Raw genomic sequence first — 15,966 nt, 5'->3', positions numbered from 1 at the left:
AAACTCTTCCACCATGTGTCAGATGTGAGGATTGTTCTGCTGGGTAAGACGGGATCAGGAAAGAGCGCCGCAGGAAACACAATCCTGAACAGAGACGCGTTTACTGAGAAAAACTCTCTGGTTTCAGTTTCAATGACCTGTGAGAAACAAGAAGCTGTTGTCAATGGAAAAACCCTATCAGTGACTGACTGTCCTGGACTGCTTGACACTTCCGTCAATAACCGAAAACTGAAGCCTTTAATCGAGGAGTGCATCTATCTGTCTGCTCCTGGTCCTCATGTCTTCCTGGTGGTTTTGAGATTAGGAGTAAAATTCACTGAGGAAGAGAAGAATGCAGTCAAATGGATTCAGAAGAACTTTGGAGAAGATGCTGTGAGGTACACCATCATTCTCTTCACTCACGCTGATGTCCTGAAGGGTAAATCTCTAGAGATGTACATCAGCCAAAGCAAAGATCTACATGAGTTAATTAAAACGTGCTATGGCAGGTATCACTCTTTCAACAATAAAAACAGAAATAATCGAGATCAAGTCACCGAACTGCTGAAGATGGTTGAAAAGATGGACCTGTTTAATGGAATGAAGCACTACACCAATGACATGTATAAAGCAGCCCAAGAAAAGATTAGGAAGGGGCAGATGCTTAAAGATGTTGGAACGGGAGGGCTAGCCGCGGCAGGAGCTGTGCACCACTTGGCTACTTTTGAAGCAGTGGGAGAAGCAACAAATAAGTATCTGAATGAGTAGAAATGTGTGTGCTCAAATTTTGTCTGTATTTTGAGTCTACTTATTTTATCATCCTATTAGTCCTGCTGTAATAAAAATCTTTACATTTTTTTAAATCTTAAAATTAAATCTTGTAATAACTGTTTTTGTTTTACTCTTAAACTTTTTAATAATATTTATATTGTTATAGTACTTTACCAAATCTCATTTCTGTTTTCTTATGAATGTACATACCTAATGATATTTTCTCACCAAAACTAACATCTCCACCTCATAATTGTGCATGGGACCAACACTTAAATATTAAGACATTTATTTGTTGGGCAGATGAGGTCAAAGTTATTCTTTAACACAAATTTTTGTCATTCAGATCACCATTTTAGTTAGTTATATATTATTTTATTTTACAAATGTCTTTTTAAATGTTTGTTACTCAAAGTTCATAAGGATTTAAGTATTAGTGATACTCGATTGTTTGATACATTGGCTTTATCTGAGATGTAGTGATTCACATGTTTGTAATACATTTTGTATGGCCTTTTTGGACATTTTTAACGTCCAACATTAAACAGTAAAACTTTCTTAAGGTTAGTAAGGTACATTAAAAGTTTATTTTAAGCACAGTGTCCTTTCTCAATAATGAATGTAAAAAAAAGAAATGTAAAAAGAAAACGGAGTGCAGATCATAAATACTATTTCATGTACAGAAGCCTACTAAAACAACGTGTAACTGAGCATGCAAGAACTCGACCTGCCAGTTTTTATAGGCTTAGTTTATAGCGCCCTTTAGTGGCATTTAACGTGTATTTAAAGCATGGGAGTAAAAATTAATTTATTTCCAAATGGAAATAAACTCAGAGACGCCACGTTTGAGTAGCATCATTCAAAAAAAGACGCATTTAATAAATATTTAATAAAATAAAAATCGCTTGTCAATTTTGGGTGTTTGAGAAATGAAGCAATGGTTAATATGAGCACAACTGAGCAAGTTACAAGACAATCAAACTAAAGGTGTCTGGTAGGCAAGGTCACGTGATCACAGTGAGATTTGCTCGCCATCAACACTTTCACTCAGTGCGTTCAGAGAGAAGAAGCGGAGAACATCGAGGAATTTCAGACAATACAATGACTTCAACGAATGAAGGTCTGTATAAGCCCCTAAAAACATTTTTTTTTTTTAATTCTGTTTTTTTTAACTGACAATTAGAATAAAAATGAATTTTGAATATTTTAGTAATTGTTATAATGCTCATGCTCAGGGTCGATGCTCTGTTTTATTTTAGTAGGCAAATTTTAAAGCAAATTTTATAATATGAAAATGATTGCTTGTTTTGTTGCAATTTATACACCAGTGTCAAGATCAAGTTGCGTATAACCCCATAGATTAAACTAGCACCGATAAATGTACAAAGTATTTCAAAGAGTAAATGCTAAACTTCTAAACATCCACTAATTTGTACATTTCGATACATAGGAAAGATAGTCTACTGGATTTTCTTTTCATTTATTGCTGTTAAACAGATGCCAATACAGACTATACAGACTGACTGAATCAGTAGTGATGTAGTAATGGGAAATTCAGATTTTTTCTTCGAGTCGGACTTTTTGGACCGTTTGTTTCAATGAACCAGTTGACAAAAAAAAAAAAAAAAAAAAAAAAAAAAAAAACAGATCACGTTTACGCTACAACGTAATGGCGTCATCCGAGTCAGTAATCATTATCGGTTCACCGATTCTCAATTCATATCCGTCCAAAAGAAACCGGTTTTCTATCCTGTACTGTTGATCCGAAAAACGCAGCAGCTAGTTTGACCGGTTCTCTTAGAAGATCCAGTTAAAAAGAACGACTTGTTGTCGAATCGACTAATAGTGATTGGTCGATTTGTTCATTTTGACCGATGAGTCGTTCATTCGGGCATGCACAGGTGGGTGAGTTATTTTTTTAGAGTCTGTCTGTTGTAGGTGCGACTGTTTCTGCTTTGAGTGATGTGGTGAACGAACTACAGTGACACTTTTCCTTATGTGATGTGTAAAAAATACAGATATAAAAGGACCTAGTAAATGATTTTTGCATAACAGAAGCATACATATGTAGAGAACACTACATTGCATTTTAAATATCACAAAAACAAAAGAACAAAAACAGTTATCAGCCTATAGAGGCATTTATTAAAATCAACATATTTGATCAGGAATCGTTTTGGTTGTGTTGTTGCTTAAATGTTTGTAATAATTCATCTGCAAAGTGTGGATTAACCATTTTTTGGATTTTCCCACAGACTAGGTTAATACATTTTGGAAATACCATTTTTTGAAATGCAAATAAAAGCTGAGAAATATTTTTTTCCACAGTGATGCCTCTTGTACACCATCCTATCTTTTAGTGTCATTTCTGGTGTCATGTGTCTACTTAAATGTTATGTGTATGATTTATGTATATTTTTGGTTTACCAACTGACACTTCTTTATTATTATTGCTTTATAGTGAGTGATCTGAGGATTGTTCTTTTGGGAAAAACTGGATCTGGAAAAAGTGCAACAGGAAACACAATCCTGGACCGAAAGGCTTTTGAAGTGGGTGAATTTATAAAATCAAAGAGTAAACTGTGTGAGAAAGAGGAAGCAGTAGTTGGTGGAAGAACCATCACTATAATCGACACTCCAGGACTGTTTAACACAGATGTGCCCAAACAGCAGCTGAAAGCTGAATTACAGAAGTGTGTGCATCTGTGTGCTCCTGGTCCTCATGTGTTTCTGCTGGTGCTCAAACTGGGCGTGAGATTCACACAAGAGGAGAGAGAGACGGTCAAATGGATTCAGGAGAACTTCGGGAAACAAGCTTTGTGTCGTACAATCATTGTGTTCACTCACGCTGACCAGCTAAAGGGAAAACCTGTAGAAGACTACATCAGCCAAAGCAGAGATTTACAGAACGTTATTAAAATATGTGATGGCAGATATCTCTCATTCAACAACCAGGAGAAAAAGAATCAAAGTAAAGTCACAGACCTGCTGAAGAAGATCGATGAGATGCTGGAGGAGAATGAAGAGAGACATTACACTATTGACATGTTTCATACAGCTCAGATTAGGAAGGCGAGGAAAAGGGTAAGGGTTGCATTTGGAGTTGCAGTGTTAGGAATTGGAGTTCTAGGAGGAGCAAAACTAGTAATGATCACAGCAATGGCAACTGGAGGAAGAGTAGCTGTAGAAAGCACAGTAACAGCCACTGAAAAAACAGCAGAAAAAGCTTTAAATAGAGTAGAAACAATAATTGTTGCTGCAGCAGAAGCAGCCACAGAAAGAGCAGTAGCAGCATTAGAAAAAACTGTGGAAACTGTAAGAAAAGCAACTGAAGAAAAAGCGATAGTGTTGATAGAAAAATCAGTGGAAACTGTAAGAAAAGCAGCAGAAGAAAAAACGGTAGCGGCTATAGAGAAATCAGTAGAAACGGTAAGAAAAGCAGCTGAAGAGAAAGCGATAATGTTGATAGAAAAATCAGTGGAAACTGTAAGAAAAGCAGCTGAAGAGAAAGCGGTAGCGATGATCGAAAAGGCATTAGAAACTGCAGGAGTAGCGGCTGCAGAAAGTGCCACAGCAGCTATCGAAAAAGCAGTCGAGACGGTTGGAGAAAAGGGTGCAGCAGAAGCACAAGTAGCTGTAAAATGTGTAGCTACAGGATCAGCCACAATAATAGCAGCAGCAGTAGCGAGAACCGCAGCCGCTGCAGGAAAAGTGGCTTCATTAGGGAGAATATCTGCAGTAGCTGCTCTTGCAACAGCGTTTGGTGGAGGAGTTTTGGCACTACTATCAGCCCTGACACGATAAACTTTAAGGAATCAATCTTACAATTGTGTCCTTGTTTGAATAGATTTCTCCAGACAAAACACAAAAGCTGTACCCATTATTGCTTACTCTAAATAATTCAAATGCATTAAGAGATGCATAAAAATGTAGTGTAATGTTGTGTGCAGTTGTATAAAAGCTAAATCTACTTTACTTATGCTATGCTACTAACTTTGGACTCTGATGCACAGATTATGTGAATGCATTCATAAATTACATCAGTAGTCCTTGCATTTTTTTCAATAGTATCTGGATGCAGTCTTTGATGCAAGCTGAGATTGCATCACTCAGCGATGCAATGTCAGACACAATGCACTCAATGGAGTGAGGGACGTCACTGTGTGGGGTAGGGCTAGGTGAGCCCATTTAAAAAAAAAAAAAAAAAAGCATTGGATGCAGCTCAGATTGCACTGCACCAGGTCTGCATCCAGACCCTCTCAATTTTTTGGCATTCAGTGTGAAAAAAAATCTCAATTTCATGATTTTGAAAGTGTTAGATTTTTTGTGGGTGTTGGTGTTCATTTTAGCTTTTTTATTCCTGTTTTCTGGCATGTTCTCAATCACACTTTTCTTAATGTTGCCAATTAATTGAACTTTGTCAGTACAAGTATGCACTGCATTTTTTTGCAAAACAAATGTTTAACTCTACAAATCAATTCATCTGTTTAAAAAAATAAAGTTGTGATTTTGAACATTTTACTCAGTTGGGGATTGTAGTTTGAGTTGACTGTATAAAACCTTGATTTTTCTTTCAATATTAATTAGCTTTTTAACTTTATGAAATAAAATGAGAGGCTCTTTGGCTTTCAGAATCACATTTTATTCTTATTTCTTATTCAGTGACTAATCAAACAAAAGATTGCTTTTGCATTATACCAAGATATTCAATAATTAAAAAGGGCATTACAATAATGTGCCAGAGCAGAAAAGGATGTGCAAAGAAACCTTTTTTTAACCACTACATTAGCTAGTAGCTACATTATTCTGGTGCATCTAGATATATCAGGCTTATTTTATTTTAATATTTACTGGAAGAAATCTTTATACCTACTGTATGTTGTAGATGTAACGAGGAGGCTGACACAGAGGGATCCATCTGCAGTATGTTTATTAAACACAGTTGAATCAATAATACACACCAAGTGCTGTTAGAGACACTCACATGAAGATCAGGCTTAAGGAGTCGATAGGTAGGTGGAAAACACTTGTCGTTGAAACAGGCATAAATCAGGGCTGGCGGCGTAACTCAGTAGTAGAGAGGAAAGCAAAGGTTCGGGGCAGGCAGCAAGGGAAACAAGGTCGAGAGCAGGCCGGGTCAGCAACAGGAGAGCAAACAGTAACTATGTGGAAACGCTCGGTAATGTTGACTGGGCAAACAAGACTTCGCAATGAAGTGAGCGTATGTGCTGCTTATATATGTGTGTGTGTGCGTGTGTGCGTGTGTGTGTGTGTGTGTGTGTGTGTGTGTTGAGAGTCAGGTGCAGCGCAATCAGTGACAGATACGGGGCTTCTGGGGGATGTAGTGTTAAAAGTCCGGTGAAAGAGACCTCTGCTGGCCAATGAAGGGAATGACTGGGACCGAGCTGGTGACAGTATACATGATAATACAATTTTAAGTTTGTTTTCAATAATATTCAGCAAAAAGAATGGAATAAATGAAAGCTGTTGGAATATCAGTTGTTGGAAAGTGTGTATAAGGTGTCATTTATAAGTTCTGTGTTAATTTAAAGCTTATAATATTGCTACACCAATGAAATCAACACAAAGAACAAAATTATTAATAATAATCAAAGTACTAAATTAGATATTTTTAAGTGGATCCACTGTTGGACGTAGTTGTCATATCATAAAGCACCTTACAAAAATAAATTCCCAAAAATCTTTGGTCACACTTTACAATAGGGTTCATTAGTTAATGCATTTACTAACATGACCTAATCATGAACAACACTGGTACAGCATTTATTAAAGCTGCAGTAGGTGATCGTCTTCAGAAACATGTGTTGTTGTGCTGTCTTAAAGTCTCTTCACATTCCAATATGATTAAAGTAAATGATCTAAATGTGTTTAGATGTATTTTTATATTCTGGGTGAGGCAAAAAACTAAAAATGGTTCATCCAGCTAAATATTGTCAGCCAGACAGTTACCATAATTAAATAGCTCTACTTAATACTTTATAAATTAAATATAAAAGTAGCTCAAACTGTCTGTCAGCAAGTTCAAATTTGAACTAAATTAGAGAGAGGTAAAAACATGCTGAATCAAAACTTTTTAAAATCCTGAATCAATATTGAAGTGAGTTTTGTACGCTGGAGGAAGACCGACACCATGACTGTATGAAGTATTTCTGTTAGACAGGTTATGTTATGTGTTAAAACTCTTTTAGCTTCACGCAGAGCTGATGTAGATTGGGTTGTTATGAATTGGTTAGGCCTATATGCACAGAAGTGTTATTCAGCCTCTGATATCTCCCGGTGAAAGATTTATGTGACTATTTCAGATTCATAAGGGCCTTTTACAGCATTGATAATGTAGATTTATTTTTAGTTTAACAACAGAACATCGGTAAATAGCACTGTTCAGCCTAGCCTGCTTTACTGAGCTGAAGTTGGTTTTATATTTACATTGCTTCTTTTTTGAACAATGACTGCCTGTGACATACTTTCTATATTGTTCACCGCTACTCTAAATATTCGCTCTGAAATAGCATGCAAGTATGGCTTAGTAATGAGCAATGGCATTGCTAGAAATAAAGCTTTACTGGGGCAGAGCACCACCTCCTATATATATATATATATGATTACAAATAAATAACTGTAATATTGTTATACAATAATTCAGAAAAACAGTAATATTGATTTAAAATTGTGTATGAATACAGCAGTTTGTGAAGCATGCATATTGTGTAGGTGTATGCATGCATGTATGGTGTGTGCATGCCTACGGGAAGACTATTGTGTGTGTGTGATTGTGTAGATGTACAGTATGCATATATGCGTGTATGCTTTTATGGGAGTACATATTTGTTGTTTATTTTGTTTTATTTGTTTATACATTATTTTATTTGGTTTATATTATTGCTTGTTTGTGAAGAGCTTTGATTTGCATCTATGTAGGAAAATTGCTATACAAATAAAAATGTATAATTATACAATTATTATTCTAGATAATAACAGAAATTAATCCTAATTGGATCTAAAGACATAACTAGAGTGAAAAGATAATTTAAGAATCATAATTTTTGTGTCATATATATATGTGTGTGTGTGTGTGTGTGTGTGTGTGTGTGTGTGTGTGTGTGTGTGTGTGTGTGTGTTTTAGAATTATCTGTTGTGTGTTGTCCTAGACCCAACTCATGGCCAAGAATTAGGTTTATTAAATCAACCTCTCGGACTTCATCCCTCCTAAAAATCTATCAGGAGCCATGCAGTATAAATAAGAATCACCATCATATTATTTAAACTTTGTTTTGTAGACTTGCAAAACTCACTGAGTGCGACACCTTCATATAAAAGACTGGATTCAACCTCCGCTGACTGCGAGGGCACCTCGTGAAACAGACGAGGCTTTTATACTTGCCGCGTTCACTGTTATTCTTCAAAACGACAGGGGGGGGACTGTCAAAAGAAAAAAGAAACTGACCGTAAAGTAAGACGGATAAAGTTTGATTAAATAAAATAAAAAATCATGAATGGTTAAAAAATCTTATAATCATTAAAATTTATAAAAACAATAAAAATTATTTTAAAAATATTGAATGATATGACGTAGTTCCGGAAACGTCATACTTCTGTTTATCCATCTGATTTAACAGTCAGTTTTTTTGACCGCCTCATGTTGTTTTAAAGAACATCAGAACGGCGAACACGGAAAGTATAAAAGTCTCATCCGTTTCGTGAGGTGCCTGCAGTCAGCGAAGGTGCGCAATGCGGCACCAGGCGAAAGTATAAATCCAGCTTCAGCGTCAAGCTGGAGCGCATCCAGGTTTTTAGACCATTTCAATGTCGTCATTGGTCCATGAAAATTTCCTGCTTGTTAAACTATTTCATAACTGTAATGAGGAAATTCAATCATAACTTAATGTTAAAACAGCCATCATAACGTTATTTATCAATGGGTTGCTCTTTTTGGATTCTCGGAAGCTATAAAAAAAAAAAAAAAAAGGAAAACAAAAACTACAATGGGACCATTGTTTTTTTACATCCCTCAAAATATGGTCTACACTTGACATGTCTGCTAGTAAATAGTAAATGCGGATGGCGGAATATTGCCAGGGACATATAATTTAAAATCAAAGACAACACAGTAAAATGGCAAGAGACGTGGGAAGGAGATTACATACCACTTTATTAATAAAAAAAATAAAAAATACACATAAAAGTGGGCAGAATGTATACTTTTAAAACTATTAAGGCCCTCAATTGGAAATAAACTATACAATCACACGACGTAAAACACTAAAACACCTGTATTTAGGGTGCAGGAAATGCAGAGGCGTGACAGCAGGGACTAAGGGCACAACAAGGCCTCCACAGCAAATACCACCAATACCTGTGCCACACACACACAGTGCACACGTGCAAGAAAAACCTTCACCAGAAATCCACCCTGCCTTAGGTGCTCGGCTCCTGCAACACAAAATGCAGTTAATACGGGTTTTTAATAAAAGGGTCACTTACACCACAAACACACAATCACTCCAGTCACACAATACAAGGCTTATTGAAATGCTGATAAATAATAATAAAAATCCTTTCAATCAGCGCTCCACTGGAGAGAGCAAACACATGAACAATACAAAACGATCAAATGAACAAGGCTAGACCACCTCAATAAAAATATAAGGAAACAGTTACAAAATAAGAGAAAATACAAATTCAACAAAATACAAATTCAATAAAGCATACAAAAACAAATATAATAGAAAAAACAAATATAATAAAACAAAATAGCAGAAAATGCAATTTCAATGAGCAAAATGTAACAGAAAAAAAAATCTAAGCAAAATACCAACAAAGAATAATGAAAATAGAGAGAAAGACAAACAAAATAACAGCATTCAAAAGCAGTATTCAAAAACACTAAAGCAGCAGCTAAGCAGCATTAAAGCAGCAGCGTCGTTAGAAATCTCCCACGTAGCTATGGCACCCAGCCATATCACTCTCGGTCTGTAACAAGAGTTTATTCCTGTTAACTATCAGACCGATTTCAAGAATAAGCTATTTAAAAGGACTTCAAAAAGAACTTACCACAAGCAGACGCTAAATTTCATCCATTCAAAAGGAGCAAAAGGAACACCAAACACACAGGGGGAAACAGGCTCGCTCAAATGTTAGTAAAGCGTAGAGAAATCCGTTGGTTTAAACAGCGGTTTTGCACTGCCGAGTGAATCTCATACACCCTGCCGGTGTTACGGTTTAACTGGTTACCGTGTTAACTGGTGTCCCTTTCCAGATGTAAGCTATTTACATTTGCAGATTGGCAGATTCGTCACTATTTCACAGCAACAAAACATGCCCATCCCAAATAAAGATTCTTATTAATTGGTGTCAGTGCCATTGTGAGCATTATTGATTTTAATATCTGTGTAGCAGAACAGTATAAAACCAAAATTAATAAAAAATAAATAAATATAATTTACATGTCATCGACGGGATTCGAACTCGTGAAGTCAAAAAGTTCAGCATCTAACTGAGCTACTCAGAACTACACATAAGGTGGTCTGTTTTAATATCTTTATCAGTCAAAATATGCTTTGCTGTGGTTGTGGACTCGTGTTGACATGTTTCCATTGATGTGTTTACATGTTGTTTAGCTACATGTACTCGCGTTAACGTGTTTCTACAAACTCTCCCGCTGATAGAATAGCTCTGAATGACTAAACGATATTTCATCAGTTGCTCAAACCATGTTTTTTTCATAGTTGTAGACTTGTGTACCTGTGCCTTAGGAGTCGTGTTAACTCATGACCCATGCTTACACATGTAACGTACATAAAGATTTTGCAAAAACTGAATACAATGACGATATTATTATGCAACATATTATGTCTAATATATGTAATATATATATAATATATAATATTATGCTATTTAAATTTATTATTTAAATTTAATATTTTATATTTAATACATATTTAATATGTTTTTTTTTTGCGCACATGCTCTGTTTGCTTTTTGATTAAACTACATTGCTTCCATCAGCGTTGGTATGGTTGCACATAGACAATAACATCATAATTCTGGCGTCACCACTCTTATTAAATACACTTTCATATAAAGTAAATCATATCTCAAAGCATTTACTGGGGCACTGGTGATTTTTACTGGGGCACTGGTGATTTTTACTGGGGCACTGGCGATTTTTACTGCGGCACGTGCCCCAGTAAATGGGGTCTAGTGACGCCCCTAGTAATGAGCCTAAGTTAATTCCTGCACGCCGCCGGACAAGCAGTAGTCGCTTTAGACTGTAGAATACACTTAAAGGTACTTAGCTTTAGCTCAACACATGAGAGAGGGTTCTGCTGTCATCTTTAAGGTGCATGTGCTCATGTTTCAGGAGGCGTGGCTCTGGACGGCAGGGGAGGGGCTGTGGTTTAGAGATTTATGCTAACCGGTTAGCATTGTCGAAGATCACATACTACACCTTTAAGAAACTAGGTTAATTATTTTAAAGACAAATTAGGAAAGCCATTGGTCAACAGTTGTTTTGTTCTGTAGACATCAAACATTCTTAAGGGCGGGGGGGGGGGGGGGGGGGGGGTGCTAATTATATTGACATGCCCATAATCTTAATAATAACAATAAATAAACAGAACCACACACATTTAAATTAAGCATTACTCTGTGTGAAAATATTTTTAAATGCTACAATGCAATACATTGCAAAATTGCAAGTTGATACTACACATATAACGTGAGATGGACATCGCCATGTGTACTTGCGGCGATGCGTCATTCATAAAAGCAGAACATGCAGGATTCAACACGTAAATTCACCAGTTACTCCCCAAATACATGCAAGTAAGTGGTTGGTAAACTTAGAGAGGAGTAGATTCAACTTTATAGTTACTTTCAGTATGTGTATCTGATATGATTAAAACACATCCGCTAATTATATTTTAATGGATTGTTTAATGGATTGTTAGACTTCCTTGTGTGTTTTACAGAGGCTAAAGTTCTTGTTTTACTAGTACTTGTGTGTATTTACATGTCTAAATCATAAATTAAGCAATAGGCGGTTAAAAAGGCTGCATAATTGTGATAAAATAACACGTCTTTCTCAGCAGAGTTAAGTTGGTCTTGTTTTCGAAAAAAAAAAAGAAAAAAAGAAGCACTTTTCCGACGGTCCCTTGCTGAGAGTTTAGGTCAGCGCGTAATAGTCAATAGTCAATAGGCAATAGTCCTAAACGCATATTGCGACTGCTCAAGCAGTGCTCGTAATATCGAGAGAAAAAAGAAAGACAGCTGTGAACATAACCAGCTTTGTCTTTTTGTGGGGAATACAGCTTAGATCTTTTTAGGGTGAGAGGTTTTTTAGTTAATGCCGTCTGTCACTGAATGTGTCAGGAATACCGAAAACAAAACCAACTTAACCAACAGGTCTGTGGATGATGCAGTAAATATGGGACTGCATTATGCTCTGCAACACCTAGACAGACCAGGGACCTATGTGAGGATCTTGTTTGTTGACTTCAGCTCGGCGTTTAACACTATCATCCCAAAACTTCTCCTGCCCAAATTAACTCAGCTCTCTGTGCCCACCTCTGTCTGTCAGTGGATCAACAGCTTCCTAACGGACAGGCAGCAGCTGGTGAAGCTGGGAAAATTCTCATCTAGTATCCGCACAATCAACACTGGCGCCCCCCAGGGGTGTGTCCTCTCCCCACTGCTCTTCTCCCTGTACACGAATGACTGCACATCAAAAGACTCCTCTGTGAAGCTCTTGAAGTTTGCAGACGATGAGTCTGCTTACAGACAGGAGGTTAAGGAGTTGGCTGTCTGGTGTAGCCACAACAACCTGGAGCTCAACACGCTCAAAACAGTGGAGATGATAGTGGACTTCAGGAGAAACCCCCCTGCTCTCCCCCCACTGAGCATCATGGACAGCATTGTGGCAGCAGTGGAGTCATTCAGGTTCCTGGGCACCACCATCTCTCAGGACCTGAAGTGGGACACTCACATTGACTCCATTGTCAAAAAAGCTCAACAGAGGCTGTACTTTCTTCGTCAGCTGAGGAAGTTTAACCTCCCAAAGGAGCTGCTGAAACAGTTCTACACCTCCATCATTGAATCAGTCATCTGCACAACAATAACTGTCTGGTTTAGCTCAGCTACTAAATACTCCCCAAGAACTGTACTCATCCAGAGCGAGCAGAAGGGCTGCCAAAATCACTCTGGACCCCTCACACCCAGCACACTGCCTCTTTGAACTGTTACCTTCTGGTCGACGCTACAGAGCACTGCGCACCAGAACAGCCCGACACAGAAAGTTTCTTCCCTCAGGCAATCCATCTCATGATAATCAACATCTCATAATAATTGTGGAGCCAACATCACTACTTGCTATACGCTTTTATACACATATACACTTATTTAACAACACACTTTACATGCCAATTTGCACATAACAGCTGCACATATAACGTTGTATATAGTAATAAACATGTACATACACTTGTCAATCTGTATATTTGCACTCACTACTTACTTCTATTTTTTAAAATATATTTATTATCTGTTTTTTGTCCTGTCTCTGTTATCCTGTTGCACTGTAGAAGCTCTGTCACGAAAACTAATTCCTAGTATGTGTGAACATACCTGGCAATAAAGCTCTTTCTGATTCTGATTCTGAAATGGGATGCTGTGTGCACTTAATTGTGCGCACAAACCATTCATGTGGCCTCCGTTTCCCATGTGAGTAAAGTTATATACTTATACACCATCTCTATAAATGTATTTGTTTTATTTAAGATCATTTATCATTAATATTTTTCTTTAGACCCGTAAAGCACGCCAGAATGTGACAGATTGATTAGCTGTAGGCTCTAGAACAGTCATCTGAAGCGTTGTCATACAGTGTTATGCTGGAGTTCATCAATAGTCCTGCATTTACTAACACTAGACTATATCTGAAGTGTTTGGAAGTAATTAGCGTTTTCCTCCTGTTGAAAAACGTCATAAGAGCAATGTTTAGTGGCTCAGTGTATTACAGCAGTGTTTTTAAAAGTCTAAACACTTTACTGATATAGTGTACAGCCAAGCACATGTGGTCAGAACACAAACGAGTCGCAGGTAATAAAGTATCAAGCGTTTCTCCCAAAGTAAAGTCTGTCTGCCAGGTCTAAGCAAAGTGCCAGCAGGTGTCTGTAGCTCCGCTCACTCTCCGCCTCTTTGCCCTTGTTTGGTATCCCGCCGTGCGTGCGATGACGCACAAACAAAATGGCGACGGTTGGCCGCGCCTACTTGTAGCTTCTTTTGCAGTGTTCAGAAACCTATGGGTGACGTCACGGATACTCCGTCCATATATTTTACAGTCTATGGACAAGACACCAGCACCAGGGACTTTACGGTTCGAAACTGAACAAAAGTAGGATTCTGTAACGTTAGTGATTTACCGTGATTTACCCAGCTGTAGCTGTTGCTCCCTTCCACGTTATCCCTATCTTTGACTGCAAAGTGAATAGACCTTTTTCACAGCGGAATTGAATACCGGAAGCGCCCTCCGAAGCAATGCCGAGCTAATTCCGGTTTCGCTGACAGTCGTAGAAACATGACAGCCTCAGGACATCGGATGACATTTTCACTGTCAACTTTGCCGTAATTTGGACAAGAACAGGTTGTTCGCTTGGTTAATGAACTGATGTAGCATAAATAAATCAGCATTTAAAAGGAATTTGTGCAGAAAATGTGTCTTACACGAAGCGTTTGCAACATTAGGTTACAGTAATGTGCGCAGCCAACAGCATAAGTTCTGCTAACTCAAGCAATTCGTTAGCAAAAATAACTATTTAACATCCAGCAGGATTAGTTTTATGTTAGTAGTTGTCCGTGAGCTGTGCTAACCCCCTCCTTCCTTTGTATTCAGGGTCAGATTGGGGCGAGTTGCTATCGGTCAATGCGAAAGAACGAGGAGCCCCATAATGACAGGTTGCTTAATGCTCGTAAGGTTTACTCATGTCTGGAAACATAATTTAGCTCCAACTCGCCAGAAAAAATAAAGATATTTGTTGTTGTGTTCAGTGTTTGAATACGATTCTATTAAAGTACTTCAGTTTAACACTAATTACTAAATTTGTAAATTTTAAAGCAAATATCTTCAAAACAGTCCGTCTGTAGCGTATAGGGTGTGTTTCTGAATCTTCAGGTTAAAGTTAGTTCATGTTCCAGTTCAGTTTGTTCATCTGCTTTGAATGTTTTTATTATTTATTTAAAGAACAGCAAATAACATTTTACAACACAAAAAAAAACATGCCAGGGGGTAATTATAAATAAAATACAAATATACAAAATTTACATATTAAATAAATACATTATAGAGGTCACAGTTTTTTAAAGTGGGTAGGCTTCCTTGATCAAAGAGTCTCTGATGTTGGTAATATACAAGCATAGTTCAGTGATCAATACCTTAAAATTTGGTTGCTTATTAGTAAATTAGACAGTAAAGCCAAAAAGTACATTTTCTCACAATATAAAAGAAGTTTTGAACACTGAAAATTGTTAATAATCTTTTGCAGCTCTTCCTTTTGACTGAGTCTGTACAATACCAATATAAGTGTAAAAGCGTCTCCTCGTATTCATTACAGAAATACAATTTACATCAATTCCACTTTTACATTTCTGTAAATAATGTTTTGCTGGATAAAATCTGTGGAGAAGTTTAGAGGATATTTCTTTAATTTTGTTTCTAACCTGATATTTCTGTGGTAACAGCCACACTTTTTTCAGCAAATCAAGTCACCCTTTAATAAAGACATCCAATAAAACTTTATATAAGGAACAGTCGTGATTTCTTTTTGGAAAAGAGTTGGAAAAGCTCTATTATTACTCTTGGTAAAAAACAAGTTTTGCCAACATAAGATTTAGTCAAATCAAAAGACGATGGTCTTGATTAATACCACTAAATAACATATGGGTCTCTGAAAAAATTAAACTAATAACTACTAGAATAATACTGTGATGAGAAAGGAATTCATTGTAAGCAAAGTATACCATCTTTATTATAAAACTGACTAACCAAATTAACTTTGTTGTAAAATGCTTATATATTAATAATCTTGATAGGAGCACTTGTTTGCAGAAGGCAGATAACTTAACTGGAATTTAGTCTATATTATAATTTCACATCATAATAAAACTAAGACCATCAATATTTGATAAAACATAATGATCTCC

The 15,966-nt window shown here is 36.9% G+C and overlaps 1 protein-coding gene across 1 annotated transcript; it reads left to right on the top strand.

Moving 5' to 3' along the window:
• On the top strand, positions 1-747 carry LOC130220789 (GTPase IMAP family member 9-like; the record flags this gene model as incomplete). The annotated part of the gene is made up of 1 exon (XM_056453389.1): positions 1-747. A coding segment is annotated over one exon (747 nt), but the record flags the coding sequence as incomplete, so codon positions are not given.
• Positions 748-15,966: the final 15,219 nt, after the last annotated feature.

This window comes from Danio aesculapii, chromosome 1 (genome assembly GCF_903798145.1).
Source record: "Danio aesculapii chromosome 1, fDanAes4.1, whole genome shotgun sequence".
NCBI lineage: Eukaryota > Metazoa > Chordata > Actinopteri > Cypriniformes > Danionidae > Danio > Danio aesculapii.
The sequence above is the reverse complement of the archived record's forward strand: the minus strand, read 5'-3'. Positions and strand labels throughout refer to the sequence as shown.